The 18,955-nt window shown below is 42.2% G+C and overlaps 1 protein-coding gene across 5 annotated transcripts in view; it reads left to right on the forward strand.

The window, feature by feature from the left end:
• Window positions 1–12,820, forward strand: part of AADAT (aminoadipate aminotransferase) — a 30,044-nt gene extending 17,224 nt beyond the window's left edge. For all 5 annotated transcript variants that reach the window (XM_006111669.5, XM_006111668.5, XM_075930199.2 and 2 more), the window contains exons 10-14: window positions 624–685; window positions 3,191–3,255; window positions 7,799–7,905; window positions 8,381–8,482; window positions 9,969–12,820. In XM_006111669.5, the coding sequence (XP_006111731.1) occupies window positions 624–685; window positions 3,191–3,255; window positions 7,799–7,905; window positions 8,381–8,482; window positions 9,969–10,010 (378 nt within the window). In that variant the 3' untranslated portion in view covers window positions 10,011–12,820. The remainder of the gene's footprint in view (window positions 1–623; window positions 686–3,190; window positions 3,256–7,798; window positions 7,906–8,380; window positions 8,483–9,968) is intronic.
• The last annotated feature ends 6,135 nt before the right edge of the window (window positions 12,821–18,955 follow it).

The raw sequence follows: 18,955 nt of genomic DNA on the forward strand, positions 1-18,955 counted from the left end.
CTTGCTGGTGAACTCTGCTTGTGCTGTGTAAGTAGCCTGCTATTCATTGCCCCTTCCTTTTCAGGCAGTGCTCAGATGGTGAGTTGGGATAGAATGAGATATGCCCCTCCCCAGAGTCTACATCACCATTGTCCCATTCTTGAACACTGCCCTTCCCTCCAGTACAGTCAACTGTAAGGGTCTACCCAGAGCTTACATTGGACTTTCTTTTGAGCTCCTCAGTTACACTTCAGTTACTTTCTGATAGAGGCAGCAAGTCAGGGAAGTGACTAGTCGACTACCCTATCGACTATCAGATAAGCGTTTGCTTGTTGGATAGTCAATTAGTCCTATTTGACATCCCCTAGCATGTTCCTCCCTTTCCAAATTTCCGCATTTGTCTTCTTCCTAATATTTCTATTTTCCCATGAGACACCTATAGTGCAGGCTTCCTAATGGCCCTTTGCCTGTTATTGGTGGACTTTTTGTACTTACCGAGGGGGTTGAAGGTGAAGGAAGAAGTGGCTCCGGGTATCCAGTGATTTGACCTCTGCCCTTGAGGGATGTTTAATATTTTAAAAGCTTGCTTGGGACCTGACTCCTTTTTTAAGTAACGGGGTTTACTGTGTGATTTATTTCTGTAGCTTATGATTGCACAGCTTCTTCAGCAGTGGGGAGAAAAGGGTTTTCTGGAGCATGTAGACAGGTAATCCACTTGCATTCAATATACTATATTGTGGGGTTTGGGTCTCTTTTAATTACTGTCATGCCTCTGAGTATAATGTTTACAGGGATTGTTGTGCTGTCTGGAGTGGCTCACAACTGTGAATGCCTGTCTCGGAGCAAATACCCCAAACTGGTGGCATGTTCTGTAATTAGATTTCACTAACCCAATAACAATTATGAACTCCTAGATCACTTTACATGGAGTCACAGGCAGCCCCAATGGGGTCTCCAGTAGAGATGTTAAAAATCATGTATGAGGGTGAGATTTTCAGCGGTTACACGGTTACTTGTGGTGTAAAACTTAGCTTTTTTATTGCAGAGCCTGCAGCGAAGCCCCCCAGGAGCAGAGCTGCCAGCCAGGGATCCCTCTAAGCGGGGTGGCAGCACAGCTCGCAGCTGCTTAATGAGCCCTGCCCAGAGGAACCCCACACGGAGCTACCTGACTGCGAGAGGGGCACTTCTCCCTCAGCTACAGCTACAGCTTGGTGCTGAGTACAGAGCAGTGAGTGTGGGAGATGCTGCTGTAAGCAAGGGAGATGTGCCCTTCCCCGAGCCAGGCAGCTATGTGTTCAGCAGCCCTGAGCCCCTAGGCAGGGCTCATTAAGTAGCTGCAAGGCCATGCTGCTGCACCACTTAGAGAGAAACTTGCCACCAGCCCTTGCCCGCTCAGCTCTCTGGGAGGTGGCTTTGCTGCCCTGCCACGGCAAAGCTGCCTCTCTGGGAGCTGGCTTAGTATAACTGAGGCTATGTCTACAGTACAGGGATCTGTCAGGAAAAGGTACGCAAATTTTCTGATCGTTTTTTCAGAAGAGGATTTTCAAAAATTTGGCCTGTCTACAATGGGCCAATTTTGGAAAAGCCTCCTATTTCAGAAGAGCCCGTCTTCCTTGTGAGAGGAAGACGACAGGGCTTCCGAAAGAGCGTATCTGCTCTTCCGCAGAAAAAAGCAGAAGAGCAGACACGTTCCCTGGATGTAGCAGAGTTTTTCCGGGATATCGTTGGTATCCCGGAAAAACCCCATAGTGTAGACACAGCCTGAGACTATTAACCGATAAGCATCAGTTTATCAGTTAAATGGTTTTTCAGTTATACTCTGACATTCATAGTCTCCAGTTTATCTTGTCACCCGAACAATTTGGACTTCGTGATAAAGAATTACTTACAAACATACCAAAAAAACCCACACCAAATACTCAGGGTTGCTGCCAATCCCAGTAGATCCATAACATACCTCAGATCAATTTGTGCCTTACATCTCACACTGAAGACAGTGCCTATAGCCAGGGCTCGCCGAACCCGCATGTGCAGATCGTGTGAACCCGGCTCTTCCAGGTTGCAATCTACTCGCCACAAGCAAGTAGATTTCATATTTGTCGAGCCCTGCCTATAGCCAATCCTGTAATAAATTAACTGAAGGTTTATTTTGTAGGAAAAGAAAATAGGAGCTATTTACAGGTTAAAGCAAGCAAACATATATACAGATGAGTTGCCAGCTATAATTCCTAAAGTTGACAGATGTAGTTATCTGTCAGTTCAAAATGTTTTTCAGGGCAGACCCAGGTGTAGGCCATGAGGATCTAATTTAGCATCTCTAGCCCCTGTGTTTTCAAACACCAAAGAAATTAAGTTTTCCTTTTATCCCACTTAGTCTTTTACACTTAGCCTTCCAGTCCATGAGATATCTCCCGTGCACATAAGCAGTTTCAAGTTATGCTAGATAGAGCCCTGTGCAGATATGAAATTTGCATCCACAAAAATGAGCCGCAGATATCTGCTTTGACACCAGTGGATGCATATACCAGTGGATGTAAAATGGATCTCCACAAATTTGCAGGATTCTAGATACAAAGTTTGTATCCATATCCACAATAATGAGCTGCATGTATCCACAGATGCGGATACCCATGGATATAAAGCGGATATCTGTGGATTTGTCAGACCCTAATGATAGAGCTATTCACCAGTCCTTTGTATTATGGTGTTCCTTAATGGCCCATTTAATCTTGGCATGCATTATACATGCATGCAGTGGGGAGGAGGGGTTGAGGGAAGGGGGGATGATTCCTGTGCCTGGGTTCACAAACTCAGAGGATGTATTTTCAAAGTTATAAAACAAAATGTACATACTTTCATATGGTATGGGCATTACAAGTTGGATTAATGCACGTTGCCACTTATAAGCATTTCTTAGTCTAAACACTAAATACATACTTATATTTATTTTCAACAAAACAGGTGGATTAGTTTGGTTTTCAGCTGTGAGTTTGTCCATGCTCAATTGACACCTACCGACTTGGCAAGAGCTGGCACCTGGTTTAGTAGCATCATAGGGAGATGAAGCAATGTTGCCCAAAGTTCCTGCAGCACTGGACAACATAACATTTTCTGCACAGTTCTGTAATAGTCATATGACTGTTGTACAAAGTTATTTATACCTAACCATCTGTGGTTTTAGGTAGGGTGATCATTTTTATATCTATTTCAGGGTAGTGGAATTCTACAGGGTCCAGCGAGATGCAATGCTTGCTGCAGCAAACAAATGGTTAAAAGGTTAGTGAATGCCAACAGAGCTATATATTTTCAATCTGTTTTTTTCTGACTCCTGTTAATCAACTCTATTTTCAAAAATAATTACTAAGGGTATTTCTAGACTGCATCCCTCTGTTGGCAGAGGGATGCAGATTAGGCAGGTCGACATTGCAAATGATGCAAGGATTTAAATATCCTGCATCTCATTTGCATAAAAATGGCCACCAACTCAGCACTTTGTCAGCCAAAAGTGGCAGTCTAGAGGGGGATCTGTCGAGAAAGAAAGCCTTTTTTATGCAAATTAGGTGTGGGATATTTAAATCCCCCACTTAATTTGCATTGTCGACCTGCCTGATCTGCATCCCTCTGTCGACAGAGGGTTGCAGTCTAGATATATCCTACGGCCAGGTCTACACGAGAGCTGGAAGAATGAGTTAAGGTGCACAGCTCCAGCTATGTAAAATTCATAGCTGGAGTCAGCTTACCTTAACCCAAGCTTGGCTGTCTTCACAGAGGGAGACCGATGGGAGTAAATGCTCTTGGCTTCCCTTACTCCTCACAACTACAAGGAGTACAGGCACCATCTGGAGCTGCCCTCAGCATTCGATTTATGGTTCTTAACTTTCACAGGAGCTGGACCTAGCCCATTTATCTGTGGTATTTATATGGCCCCTATTATAGTAACAGAGCCTCACCCTCTTTATCCTTACAGCTCCCCTTTGAGGTAAAGAAGCATTATCCCCCTTTTACAGAGGGAGGACTGAGGCCCAGGGACTTTGGGAGTGTCTACATTGCAAAAATAAGGGTTCTTAACTTGAGTTAAAATACCCATGAAAACACAGCAATTTAGCAAGAGCGAAAAGCCACAGTCTATAGGGAATCCTGAGATTGAACTCAAACTGCTAACCTGAGTTATAAACCAAGTCAATGTATCTTCCTTGTAGCTTTCAGCCAAGTTAAGAATACATGTTTAGTGCAGTGTAGACATAACAGATGAATTGTGCTAGGAAACACAGGAAACCATGTTTAGGCCATTTCTACATTACCACTTATGTCAGAAAAATTTATGTTGCTTGGTACATGAAAAAAACACTTCCCAGCACAAAATAAATTATGTCAGCTTAAGTGGTAGCATGCACAGTATACGTCAGCAAGAGAGCGTCTCCCACCACTATAGCTACTGCGGCTTTTTGGGGGTGGTTTAATGATGTTGTTGATGGGAAAGCTCTCTCCATTCGACATAAAGCAGCTACGTGGAAGATCTTACAGAAATGTGGCTGCATCAGTACAACTGTGCTGCTATAAGCTCTCTAGTGTAAACATAGCCTTTGATCTGGAAACTGAACCTGGGTCTTGCAGCCATGTCCCAAACTAGCACTTTGACCACTGGAACATCCCTCTTATCTTCCCACGGAGCTCAGTCTCTCAAAAGCAAAGAGTGTTCCTGAGCATAACTGAGCTCAGAACCAAATGCTGATCCTACTTGTTTCTCGCAGTTTTGTCAGAGAGGGAAGCAAGGGTGAAAGAAAAGGAGAAAACAATACAAAAAAAACCTTTAGAATTCTGCTACCGTTCAAGCTGCTACTGTATATGAAGAGGAAAGAGAATTTTGTTTGTTTTCATTGTTAATTTTCTGAGATTCTCAAAAACCGTAGTGATGAGGGCTGTATGAGTATCTAACGGAAAAAGACCTTCACCTATCCAGCCAAATTAAAGAAAAAAAATACATCTGCTAAAGCCATTTGGCAGAAAAGGCTAAGCCAGGAAAATCTTCCTCTTGTTGAAGTAACTGGCTTTTTGTGTTATGAAGATTGACATAACTAGCAAGTTGACGGTTTGGAGTATTCTGAGAGAGGTTTTTATTTTGTAGGGTAAGTTTATAATTAAGTTTGTGGTAATGATCAAAGGTATCTAAGGGTATGTCTACACTACCCCGCTAGTTTGAACTAGCAGGAGTAATGTAGTCATCCGCAATTGCAAATGAAGCCCGGGATTTGAATTTCCCGGGCTTCATTTGCATGAAGCCGGCCGGCGCCATTTTTAAATGCCGGCTAGTTCGAACCCGTGCCGCGCGGCTACACGCGGCACGGAGTAACTAGTTCGGATTAGGCTTCTAATCCGAACTAGCTGTACTCCTCGTGGAATGAGAAGTACAGCTAGTTCAGATTAGGAAGCCTAATCCAAACTAGCTACTCCGTGCCGTGTGTAGCCGCGCGGCACGGGGTTCGAACTAGCCGGCATTTAAAAATGGCGCCGGCCGGCTTCATGCAAATGAAGCCCGGGAAATTCAAATCCCGGGCTTCATTTGCAATTGCGGATGACTACATTACCCCCGCTAGTTCAAACTAGCAGGGTAGTGTAGACATACCCTAATAGGAACAGGGGCAGATGGCAAGTGAAACAAACAAATCAATATGTTCAAACAATGTACAAATGTAGTAGAACTGGAACCAAAAAACATAGCTGCGTTTGGGATTGTTGTCCAGCTAGAAACTGATCATATTTACTGTATGAATTGTACCTAGAGGCAATCTTACTCTAAAGTAAGAATCCTTTCTGTGCTGTTTTCTACTCTTTGGTTACGTCTACACTGCACAGTTATTCTGGAGTAGTTATTCTGAAATAGCTTATTTCTAAATGGCACATCTATGCTGCAAGGAAGCTTCAAAATTAGTCCAAGGCAGGCTTCCCTAATGTAGACATGCTATGTCGATTTAGAGCCCAAACAGGAATAACATAGAATATCCCTTGTGAGGGGCTATTTCAAAATAGCAGAAATGGCGTGTCTGCACATGCCTTATTTTGAAATTGCTATTTTGGAGTAAGTGTTATTCTTCGTGAAATGAGGTTTACAGAAGTCGGAATAAGCCATCCATTATTTCAAAATTATTTTGAAATAATGGAATTGCTGTGTAGACACACTCGTAGTTACAGGCAGTCCCCGGGTTACGTACAAGATAGGGACTGTAGGTTTGTTCTTAAGTTGAATCTGTATGTAAGTCGGAACTGGCATCCAGATTCAGCCGCTGCTGAAACTGATCAGTTTCAACAGCGGCTGAATCTGGACGCCAGTTCTGACTTACATACAGATTCAACGTAAGAACCCTAGGCATCCCCAAGTCAGCTGCTGCTGAAACTGATCAGCGGCTGATTCCAGGAAGCCCGGGGCAGGGGCTTCCTGTAGTCAGCCACTGGTCAGTTTCAGCAGCGGCTGACTTGGGGACGCCTGGGGCAGAGCAGCTGGGGTGCTGCTGGGTTGGTCCAGTAGCGCCGCCGCTCCTCGGCGCTACTGGACTAACCCAGCAGCACCCAAGCTGCTCTGCCCCAGGCGTCCTGATTCAGCCGCTGCTGAAACTGACCAGCAGTGGCTGAATCAGGACGCCTGGGGCAGAGCAGCTGGGGTGCTGCCCGGTTGGTCCAGTAGCGCCCAGAGCGGCGCTACGGGACCAACTGGCAGCGCCCCAGCTGCTGTACCACAGGTGTCCGGAGCAAAGCCGCGGAGCACGGGGGCAGCGGGACAGCCCAGACGCGCCGTGGCTGTCCTGCTGCCCACGTGCTCCGCAGTTTGGCTCTGCTTCCCCCCCCCCCCTGGTCTGCAGACCGGGGGCAAAGCAGAGCCAAGCCGCGGAGCACGTGGGCAGCGGACAGCCCTGTCCGCTGCCAGTGTGTTCCGCCGCTTTGCTTCCTCTCCCTGGTCTGCTGGAGACCAGGGAGAGGAAGGGCCCCGTTTGTAACTGCGGATCCGACATAAGTCGGATCCGCGTAACTCGGGGACTGCCTGTATTTCGGAATAATGGCTGTTATTCTAAAGTAACTTTGCTCTGTAGAGGCACCCTTCCTAGTCTTCAAGCCCTTATAGAATCATAGAACACTAGAAATGGAAGGGACCTCTAGAGATCATCAAGTCCAGTTCCCTTCCCTCACAGCAGGACCCAATACCGTCTAGACCATCCCTGATAGATGTCTATCTAACCTGCTGTTAAATATCTCCAGAGATGGAAATTCCATAGCCTCTAGGCAATTTATTCCAGTGTTTAACCACCCTGACAGTTAGGAAGTTTTTCCTAATGTCCTACCTAAACCTTCTTCTTTTCTTATGAGGAAAAACATAACATTTTAAATAAAAAGGAAAAAAATTCTGACCATGCCTACGTTATGCAGCTCAAGCAACCTTTATGGTAGCTATGCTACTAAAGAAGCTGCATTTAAATAGAATGTTTGATTACTACACAATGTGATTCGTTGCTTTTTCAGAAATCAGCCTATCGTATCTCTAATACACTTGTTGAATTACAGACTGCCCAACTCGAAGAACCTAGAGAATCCATTTTCAGAAACACCATAAAGCAAAGTAGTCTTAGTATTACTGAATTACATCTGTATTCGTTTTGTCGGGGGAACGTTAAATTTGATAGGGAGAAATCTTGGTTTCATTTGAAGTCAATGGCAAAATTCCCATTGATTTGACTGGCACCAGGATTTCACTGTGTTTTTGTGTCTCTGGGGTATCCATTGCAGAAAGGACAAAGCATATCTGTTTGATTTTTCTGTTTTCTCTCTCCAGGCCTGGCAGAATGGCATGCTCCTGCTGCTGGCATGTTCCTATGGATTAAAATTAAGGGAGTTTCTGACACACAACAGCTGATTATGGAAAAAGCTTTGAAGAAACAAGTAGGAAAAATATCTATTGATCTTAAAATGTAGTAGGAGGGAAATGTTAAATAAACTTCTATTGTAATAGATATTGAATGCAACTCCAACTGTGCATTCATTAGGACTGCAGATCAGGTATACAGTATCAGATTCTAATAACCCTCCTTCAATAAAACCACACTTAATTTCTCTTATGTAACAGTTTGCAGAGACCATTTTTACATAAAAAACATCTGCTGTCAGCCAGAAAGAAACCTAAAGAACTGCTCTGATACCCATAAAATACAAGAATAGGATAGAACCTGCCTGTAGTTATAGAAAACTAGGTTCTTTTTGTTGTGAGATTTGAGTCCAAGTTTTTGTAGTCTGCCTTCCCTTTGTGGAATGAAGGAATAGATTAAGCCGCTTTGTGAGACCATTATTCTGCAGTGAGGTACAGTATTTAATTTTTAAGAAGACATTTGTAACTAAATGGCTAATCTATTTCTCCTAGGTGTTAATGGTTCCTGGGGGAGCATTTAACATTGATAGCTCAGTTCCTAGTTCTTACGTCAGAGCTTCTTTTTCTGTGTCTTCTCCAGCCCAGATGGATCAGGTGAGAGCAATATGACTTGCTGTTAATTTCTGAAAAGAATATTGCTCATGCAGTAATTGTTGTTCTTCTCCATTTTCCCTGCAAGTTTTAACCAACTATATATCTTGTGTAGTTATCTCCCTCTTTTTCACTTCAGTAGGCATTTGTTTGTTTTGGTAAGTACTGTTTGAATAGTACATCTGAAACCTCCTTATTTAGAAGAATTGTAGTGGGTTGAATCTTAGCGTACGTCTAGACTACATGCCTCTGTCGCCAGAGGCATGTAGATTAGGCTACCAGACATAGTAAAATGAAGCGGCGATTTAAATAATCGCCGCTTCATTTAAATTTACATGGCTGCCGCGCTGAGCTGACAAACAGCTGATCAGCTGTTTGTCGGCTCAGCGCAGCAGCCATGTAAATTTAAATGAAGCGGCGATTATTTAAATCGCCGCTTCATTTTCCTATGTCTGGTAGCCTAATCTACATGCCTCTGTCGTCAGAGGCATGTAGTCTAAACGTACCCTTTGTGTCTCTTAAAATGCACCTGCCTTTCTCATAATTACTTATTCCTTATCTAGCTCTCCTTGAAGTTAATGCAAATTTAGCTACTTATTGAGTAAGAGCAATGACCACATACCTTATTTCCCAAAATTTGCCATCCTCAAATCTAATTCCTTTTCCTCTGCTGTTTTCTTTGTATCAATTCCATATTAAACAAACTCAAGGTGATTGTGTTAGGCTTCCCAACTACTCTCGCATTCAGTTTCTCTTAGTAGTCTGTAGCACATTGGAGACGGTCTCTCCTTAATTCAGTCTCTCTATTACTTCATGATTAAGGAACTCAGCTGTGCTATTTAGGAACTTCTTGGCTATAACAGTTATATTTGTCACTGAATGTACATTCTTTCAAGTGCCTCAAGAATTTTATGTCTTTGGTCTTACTTTCCTTCAGTCATTAAGGTGTGTAGCAGATGTTAATTGTGCTTCTCCTTTGGTCATCCCTTTCATCACTCCCTAAAGAATTTTACATTATGTTTAGTCAAATTGTATCTTGCTGGTATTGCACTTGACTTGGAATTCTACAACATCCCCCTCAATTTTTTCCTCATTATCTCTCTCTCTTATCCCTCTGTGTTGCTGATGTAGCTATGAGAATCTTCCCGGTTGTCTTCATTAATGCCCACTGGATTACAGATATCATGTAATAAAATGATTATACTCTTGTAGATTAATAAACAGAACTAGTCCATTTCTTGTTGTTTTTGTATGTTGGGAAAACATACTAGGTTAAGAAAGTAGGGAGTACTTCCTCTGAAATAAACACTTAGTGCACTATTAATATAAAAATGAATAGAGAATATGAAGCTTTACAATAAAGTACTAAGCCTTTAGATTGCTGGGTGCTCCTGTCGTAGCAGTTTTAGAAATTATACTGCAGATTTAGCATATTGCCTAACTAGCTAATGCTAGGATGTGAACATTAACCATCCTGCTTTCATTGTAGGCTTTTCAGAGGCTGGCTGAGCTTATAAAAGAAGCTATATGAGGACAGCAAATGAAAGCCATCTAGCAAATTAAAGTCTCCTTCCAAAAATCTGCAGTTTTATAATGACATACAAGCCACAGTACCGTGTATATTCTCTTGGTTGGTATGAATGCCTTGGAAATGTAAACGTGAATAGATCACCAAAAGTGCTCTGAACTTATCTTTTGATAGTGAAGTTATAGTTTAGTTAGAAATTATCTCATTCAACAATTACAGTGCAACTCTGGTATATGGTTATGTGCATAATAGCACTACTGTAGTTAGTGAAAATATTATTTCATTTGAAACCATTTTTCATTTTCCCATAACTTCCTCAATATTGTTCTGAATCTTTTTAAAGCAGATCTTTTCACAAAGTGAATTTTGAAACTAGGTTTGAACAAAGTATATTCAGTCATTTAGAATTATGGGCAGATGGATTATAGCAAATAATACAGCTTTTTGAAATAACTGAGGAATGAACTACAGAATTTCTGATTTTGCATGAGACATCAGTAACAAATACAGTCCTTGTTAAATCTGTCTGGAAAAGGACTTTAAAAAAATTAACTACTTTAATTCAATGATATACTTGATTTACACAGAAAAATCACTTTTTGCTATTTTTAGGTTCATACCTCAAATTATGGAAAAACTGTATTGACCAGAAAATTCCACTAAAATCACTCAGGACCCTCAAAAACCCAACACTTCCTGAGGTAAAAAAATATATTCCTTCACCAAATTATGTTATTGTTAATTTTTTAAAATACGTAACTAAGGGTATGTCTACTACACTACAGAGTTTTTTTTTCGGAAAAATGGCCATTTTTCTGAAAAAACTTCAATTAGGTCCACACCGCAATTGAATTCTTCCAAAAGAAAATTGAAAGAACAGAGGGTTTTTTCCGATATTGGTAATCCTCCTTCTACGAGGAAGAAGCCTTTTTCCGAAAGAGCTCTTTTGGAAAAAGGCGCGTGTGGACAGGGAAGAGTGAGTTCTTTTGAAAGAAGAGGAAAAAGGAAAAAGCACCAGTGCCCTCGTGGCCATTCCACCCATAGTAATCACAGCTGAAATGCGAGATAGCATCCACACTGACTGGAAGCTATCTTTCAAAAAAGCAGATCGCTTTTTCAATGCGCTTTTGCAGTGTGGACGCTCTCTTTCAGAAGAAGTTTTTCCAGAAGATCTCTTCCGGAAAAGTTTCTTCCGAAAGAAGCCTGCAGTCTAGACATGGCCTAAGCTACTTCCTTTTGTCTTTGTATACTGTAGGGCTGCATCTACACTGGCGCATTCTCACACAAAAACTCTTTTGCGGAAGAGTTCTTCTGCAAAAACTCTTCCAGAAGAGAGCATCTACACTCGCATGAAATCCCTATAGCTAAAATGGCCATTAGAGCTTTCTTGTGCAAGAGAGTGTCCCCACTGCCATGGATGCTTTTGCGCAAAAGCACATGGCAGTGTGAACATGCTCTTGCGCAAGACCTTTTGCTCAAGAACTCTTGCACAAAACAGTTCTTGCACAAAAAGCCTGCAGTGTAGACATAGCCCTAGAGTTCTGAAGTATAAAGACCTTTTAAACACACTTCAAACCCTTCACTGAGTGCATATAAAAACTTGACACCATAAGAGTGCTGTATTTTATAAGTATTGAGAAAGTGCCTCACATGGCATTGGTCCAGTGCTCATAACCTTTTCCAAATTCCTGATACAGAGGCAGTTTAGTGAGTTAAACAAGTCTTCCCAACAAGAGCCAAAATCCCACCCACAATAGTTTTATAACTGCAATAATAAAAAAATTAAACAATTTCTACACCAAGCCAATAAATCTTACAGTAGATGATCTTCTATACGAAGGATGCTTTGGGGAAGTGGTCTATGGCTCAGAAAGAAAAACATTTAAAGTTTTCTCATTCTCTAATCTGATTTGTCTGGTGCTTGCCTCTAAATTGCTCATCTCATTCAGTCTGAAAGAATCAAATTCTCTTTGGGTTGTTGATTTTGAGATAATCTGTTCTGGCCTTACTGTGTGACTGTTGCACCAGTTGCAATTAAACAACAAATATCAAATAATGAATTTTGCATACTCTCAAACTGCAATCAGTTTGCTAGGAATCTAAAAATAAGGTGTTTTTTTAAAAATAACTAACTTATAATACCAAATAAATATAAGGAAATGGTGATCAGCTTCTAGCCATTCTGCAAGCAGAAAAAGATACTATATTGCCTAGAAAATTTTTCACACAACTGTTTTCATATCTATTATCTATGGTACTTTCTATATAGGCACTGTTTTTCATAAATACATACTCTCCTGTTGCTGCTTGGCTTCACCACATTAGCTAGCAGTCCATTCCATCCCTCAAAATTAATACCTCCTTGAGTTTAAAAAGAGAATCCCACCAGCGTACAGTTAAGATTAATTTATAAATCATTTGTTGTGTAAAAACATTGTGCTGATCAAGTTTGAGACACAAAGAATATTGGAAGCAGCGTGTGTGCTAAGAGCTATAGTTTGATTGTCTTCTAATAAACTGGCATATGATGGGTGGGAAGAGAGAATTGTGCTGGATAAGTATGGTCTGTTAGATATTGATTCCTGATCATGATCCCAGTGAGTAGGGAGTTTCTCCTGAAAACAATTATTTAAATATGACTTTCTTCCATGGCTAAATTCTAGTTTATTTCAAAATTCTTCTAAAAGTTAACATTAATACTTGTTCATTGCATCTATACAGTTTAGAAAATTACATTTTCTACATGTACCATCTGTATATATATTCAGTTACATCTTTAAATGTGGATATAAATAAAACAGGATACATATGAAGTGCACTGATTTATACTTTGACTTTGAACTACTGGACTTTGTGTCCTAATTTGTTTAGTTTTTGGCTTCTGACTAAACAGTTTTTGAACAACACACTGGAGGCAGTATTTCAGGAGAGGATGGAGTTATTCTTGTGTGTGGTTTGAGATGTTTCTGGCATATTTCTGGATGAAAAGTGCTCTGTAAATGTTAAACTTAAAAAACAACAAATGGTCATCTGAAGAAGTGGGCTATGATCAAGAAAGCGCATGATACCATCTACATGTTTTGATAGTCTTTAAAGTGCTACCAGACCATTTGTTGTTTTTTAAGTTTTTCCTGTTACAGACTAACTTGGCTACCCCTCTGAAACTGTAAATATTAGTTTATATTGAATACTGCATACAGATGTGGTCTCATCACCTCAAAAAAGATATTTTGGCATTAGAAAAGGTTCAGAAAAGGGCAGCTACAATGATTAAGGGTTTGGAATGGGTCCCAAACGAGGAGAGGCTAAAGAAACTGAGACTTTTCAATTTAGAAAAGAGGCGACTGAGGGGATATGATAGAGGTAAATAAAATCATGAGTGGTGTGGAGAGGGTGAGTAGAGAAAAGTTGTTGACTTGTTCCCATAATATAGGAACTAGAGGACACCAAATGAAATTAATGAGTAGCAGGTTTGAAACTAATAGAAGGTTCTTCTTCACACAGCACACAGTCAGCCTCTGGAACTCCTTGCCAGAGGAGGCTATGAAGGCTAGAACTATAACAGAGTTTAAAAGAGAGCTAGTTGAGTTCATGGAGGTGGGTCCATAAAGGGCTATTGTCCAGGGGTAAGGAGTGGCAAAATCTCTGTTTCTCAAAGGCTGGAGATGGATGGCAGGAGACAAATCGCTTGATCATTGTCTTCAGTCCACCCCCTGTGGGACACCTGGTGCTGGCCACTGTCCGTGGACGGGATGCTGGGCTGGATGGACCTTTGGTCTGACCCAGTATGGCCATTCTTGTGTTCTTATTGCTATTATTGCATTGTTGTTGTAAAATTGCTACAGGTTGGACCTCCCTTGTTCAGTACCTGACTGATCCCAAATGCCGGACCAGGGGAGGTCCCTCCCATCATAGCCCGTGCTTGTCCTGCTGCCCCCAGCGAGGGCTCCAACCTAGCCTGGCTGCTGCTGCCTGCCCAGCCATGGTTGCCATTGAGTTCAGAGCTCTGCAGCCAGGGATAGAGCTCCCTGGCTGCCTCCGGGACCAGAGTTCGTGGCTGGGGCCGGAACTCCGCAGCTGGGACTGGAGCTCTGCCACTACCGGAGCTCCATGGCTGCTACTGCAGTCCCCAAGCTCTACAGCCAGGGCCGGAGTTCCGTGGCTGCTGCTCCTGTCCCAAGCTCTGCAGCCAGAGCCAGAGTTCCACAGTTGTGGGGTCCAGGCCTTCGCTGCCATCTGGCTGCGACGCCTACCCCTTTGCACCCTGGCTCCCAGGTGCATCTCCGCATCCCCCATGGCCTGACCTCCCTATACCTGAACTCTGTGGTCTAGGAACTTCCAGTGAGCCACGACTACAGGAGGTACAACCTGTACGAGGAATTCTAATACCTCCTGTTTCCCATGATAGCTAGTTCCAAGCTCATATATTTTCTACATTTTGGAAGATGTCTGAGTCTTATAGATGCTTGTTTTTAGAATATTCCTGAACTGAAGGACATGGTTAATTATTAAAGATGACTTATTGTGCAATGCTTGGACAATACTTGCTTTCTGGTTTCAAATATTACAGACTTGTGCAGAACCAAACATGCGTTAATATTACATGTTAACAGGCTCTGTAAGAGTCTGGCACATTTTAACTTATTAAATAGACATTTAATAGCTTAGCTTATGAACAACTTTGGACTATAAATTTGGGTTATGTACGGAAAAAAGACTTTCTTTGACCTCAGATTTGGAAAAGGGATTTCTTGTACCTTCCTTGAAACCTTCTGGTAATAACCACTGACGGAGGTATCATAATGGACTTGTAACTCTTCTGCGAGGTAGCGCCAGCAGCAGCCAGCACTAGGTTCAATATCCAGGAGTTCCTTTTCATCTATCCCACACAGAACTGACTCGAGCCCCTGCCCAGTAGCCTTGGAACTTCACACACAACCCTGGGGGTCTCTGAGAAGCAATGCTTCCCCACTTGCAAGCACAGAGTCTGAGCATAGAAAAGAAATGAAAAAGGAGGAGAAGTAACATGGCATTAACTTGGGAAAACAACACAACAGAGTTCATAACCAAACCACGAGTAAATGTCCCAGCTCAAGTGGATTGAGCAATGTCCTTTGCCTTTCAGGCTCACAAGTCCAGCAATGTAAGTGTCCCATTCACATGCCCAACCTTTCTCTGTACCCCACTTACAGTTGCTGCCCTTGGTCAGGGCAGACCAGAGCTCAGAGGTGATTTTCAAAGCTCACCTCCCACCCTTGAGATAGGAAGTGTCTCACCCACTCGGTTGGCAACTCGCCACTGCACCTGCCAGCCACCCTGCTGGCCGCCTGTTGCCAGTGGGTTTGGATCTGGGCCAGACCTAGTGATTTCATCCCCTTGGTGATTTCTGCTCTTTACCCACAGTGCAGGCCATCACAAAATAAAGAGACCCTTGTTTATGACAGAGACCTCCCTAGAGTCTGTTTTAATTGTATCATTAGAACAGGGGTTGGGGGGCAGGGAGAGAAACAGGTTAAACCAGTCTTACAGCTCATGCCTGGAGGGCATGTAGCCTGCTGGTTCAAAGCTAAGCTCTACTCTGCTCTCTTCTCCCCCTCCCCCATCCAGTCCACTTGAGTCTGGAAGGGAAAGGCTTGTCCATCCAAGATTCTTTACATTGACAGTGTCTCTCCTGCAAGCACTGGTGTCATATTTTACAATTCCTACATTTAGGGTTAACATGGTTTGTGACCCCACAACAGCCAAATTAGTTACAATAGGCAAAATACCATTCTAACAACTGAGCATCCATCAGGCTATCTCACTGACTCAACTGGATTTACATAAGCACAGTCAGGATTTCTTTCCCGTTCCAGCATGAACTGCATTTACATAATAGTTGGATACCTTCCAGGGCTTAACAGCTGAGTGAGTATAACCACACCGAGGATTCCTTGCCCCTTCCAGCTAGCTGCATTGGAAGCAATGATTCAGACCCTGCTTACAGACTATATGAAGCACTGATCTGACCCAGTCTAGCAGCTCCTATGGATAGTCCAGTAGAGCTTGGTATTTCATAACTTCCACCTGGTGATGCCCAAAAGGTTTCAATGGAAATAAAAACGTGACAATAACTAAAAATAATACAACTAGGGAAAATGTTAAGACCACCTAAATGAGCTACATGGGTAAACCCCATTTTCCAAAATGACTTTGTTTAATAAGGCAAGATTTTTAAAGATATCTAGGTGCCTAAAGATAAGCACCTAATGGAATTTGCAAAAGACCATAACTCCCACCAGTTTCCTGTCTGCATTGTTACATTCCTCATTGTCTTTGAAAATCTAGCCTTACATTATTTTGGAAAATGGGAATGAGCCACCTAGCTCACTTAGGTGGTTTGCAATTATTTCCCTGGATATATTATACATTTTTTGTAACTGTCACTTTTTTTTCTTTTTACAGAGACATTCTTAGAGCCCATGTCTCACTGAAAGATCAGTATGTCTTAGGATCCTCAGTTTCTAAGTTAATTTAGAGGATGGGACTTGGGGTCTTAATTCATACAGGTGCTTTGAAAAATTACATCCTTTGTAAATATGAGCACTGTAACATGGTACAACTCACTGATATGGTGCCCCCTGCTGATCACTCAGAATTAGCTCAATTCAACCCTGCAGTGTCCCCTTCTGGCCTATGTCCCGCCTACTGTTTCTTGTTTATGTTAATGGTTCTGCCACCATACATTAAGACTCATGTCCCTCCCGTCAGGGTACTGCCCGTACTCTGGGGTCTTCTTTCTCAGGGAACCCCCAACTCCCTATATCCACCTTGCCTCAGTGACCCTACTATCAGTCATCATCTAGCCTCATACCTCAGAGACAAACTGCAGTCTCAAATGGCCACTCATCATAGGCAATGGATTGTGGACCTGCTGCCTTCTACTGCCCTGGCTGCCTCCCTGCCAGTCCTGGTACCCTCAGGTCTTGCCTCTGGCCCTACAGCATGGAAGTTCGCCGGGTCAGAGCTCACCAACTCTACTTCTTTTTCCCTAGTACGGCACAGTCTCAGAAAGCCTCTAGCTTCCCTGGCAGCCAGGTCCCTCCGGCTCCACAGCTAGAGCATGAGTGTTTGGTCTTCTCTCAGGAGCCTTATTTATACAGCCCCAGCTGGGCCCTAATTGGCTGCTCTCTGCCACAGCTGCTTGCTCTATAGCCCCATCCCTCTTCCAGGGCTCGATTTAACCCTTCTTAGGCCAGTGCAGGGCAGATGCCCCATCATAGGCATTAAGGAAAAAGATGCCCAGCTTTTACAGGCAATTGAAGTGTTATCTATTTCATTGCTATAGCCAACTGCATTATTTTATACAAAATATCTGATTACCTATTTACTTGGTATGAATTTCTACCATTTGATCTTTGGAACAGATGTTCTTGCTATAACTTTCATAATCAGGATTTTTAGTGAGTACAGGCAGTCCCCAGGTTACATGGATCCGACTTACATCGGATCCCTACTTACAAACGGGGTGAGGCAACCCCACACTAGCTGCTTCCCCCCAGCAGACCAGGGAGACGCGGAGCGGCTTTTCTCAGCAGACACCTCAGCTTGAGAATAAAGGACTGAGGGAAGTGAGGTGTGGGAGAATAAAACTGAGCTCTGGAGAAATGTTTGGCTCGAGTTTCCCCTACAATATGTACCAGTTCCGACTTACATACAAATTCAACTTAAGAACAAACCTACAGTCCCTATCTTGTACGTAACCTGGGGACTTCCTGTATACAAATTCAACTATTACTGGATGTCACCTGCTCCTCTGTGTTGAGAAGGTACAGCCTGGCTGAATGCTGAAAGCGTTCCTGCAGCAGACATGGAAGCAAATGCTGAACGTGGCAGAAGTGCATGCAGCTAACTTTAAATGGCTTATATTATTTTTATAGAGAAATAGGTTAAGATTATAGTGGTATTTTTGCCTTCTTATCTCTAAGAGGTCGTCATTGCACTGAATGAAAGAACACAACTGAAAGCGAATGGAAAAGAAGACTGGGCCAGATTCATTCCTGCTGTAAATCAGTTGAAGTTTATGGAGTTAGACCAATGCTGAATTTATCTTTCCACCATAGTTACGCTGACCTATTACAGGAAAGATTTCTGCAATTAGTTCTTGATTTGTTGCTGCCATTGGGATTTTGCAGGCAAAAAGTAAAAGTTTTGTACATTCAGAGGGAGTGCCAAAACTGATTTTAATTACATTAAATGGAATATTTTTTCAGTTAGATATACTGTATAATAATAAAAAACAAATCTCCCTATACCCTGTTACCAAAAAAAAAAAAAGAATCAAAAGTGAGGCTGGCAACAGCAAAAAACAATTGGTTGTGTATGAGGTTTTTCCAAAGTGAGAAAAATATAAAGTACCATTACATTTTCAGAAACTTTGAGGAATTTATTGACACCATTAGTCAAATAAATGGATGTTTTGATTCCTGTACCTCAGAGAGAGAGGATTTAGCGCATTAGTGCCAAGTTAACCAATTAAATGGAACCATTTCAGTCCTCCTGCAAAGGGGCATCAGCCTAGCTTTCCATTTTGCGTGCACACACTTTTTGTACCTGAAAATAATTGCTGACTCAATTGTGCAAATAATTGTGAATACAATTCATAGAACATACAAATATAGGACTTTATTTTCAGAAACACTTTGCTTCACAGCTCCCATTAAAATCAAGCCACTATCTATCTACATTTGCAGATTGAGCAGTTAGATTTCTAAAAGCCATGACTTTTCCTTGCATTTAATTGCAATATAAAGTGGGAGACATCTTCTCAAAAATAAAGCCCAATATGTCTGAACCACCTATTTTCTTATAATTGCTTTTAAATGGTGTCTCCCACTATTTGAACAAGAAATTAGTATCACTTGCCTTAAAGTGAACAGAAAATAATACAACTATTCATCCTCTCCACC

The sequence above is a fragment of the Pelodiscus sinensis genome, chromosome 4 (assembly GCF_052426305.1).
Source record: "Pelodiscus sinensis isolate ZL-2025 chromosome 4, ASM5242630v1, whole genome shotgun sequence".
Lineage (NCBI taxonomy): Eukaryota > Metazoa > Chordata > Testudines > Trionychidae > Pelodiscus > Pelodiscus sinensis.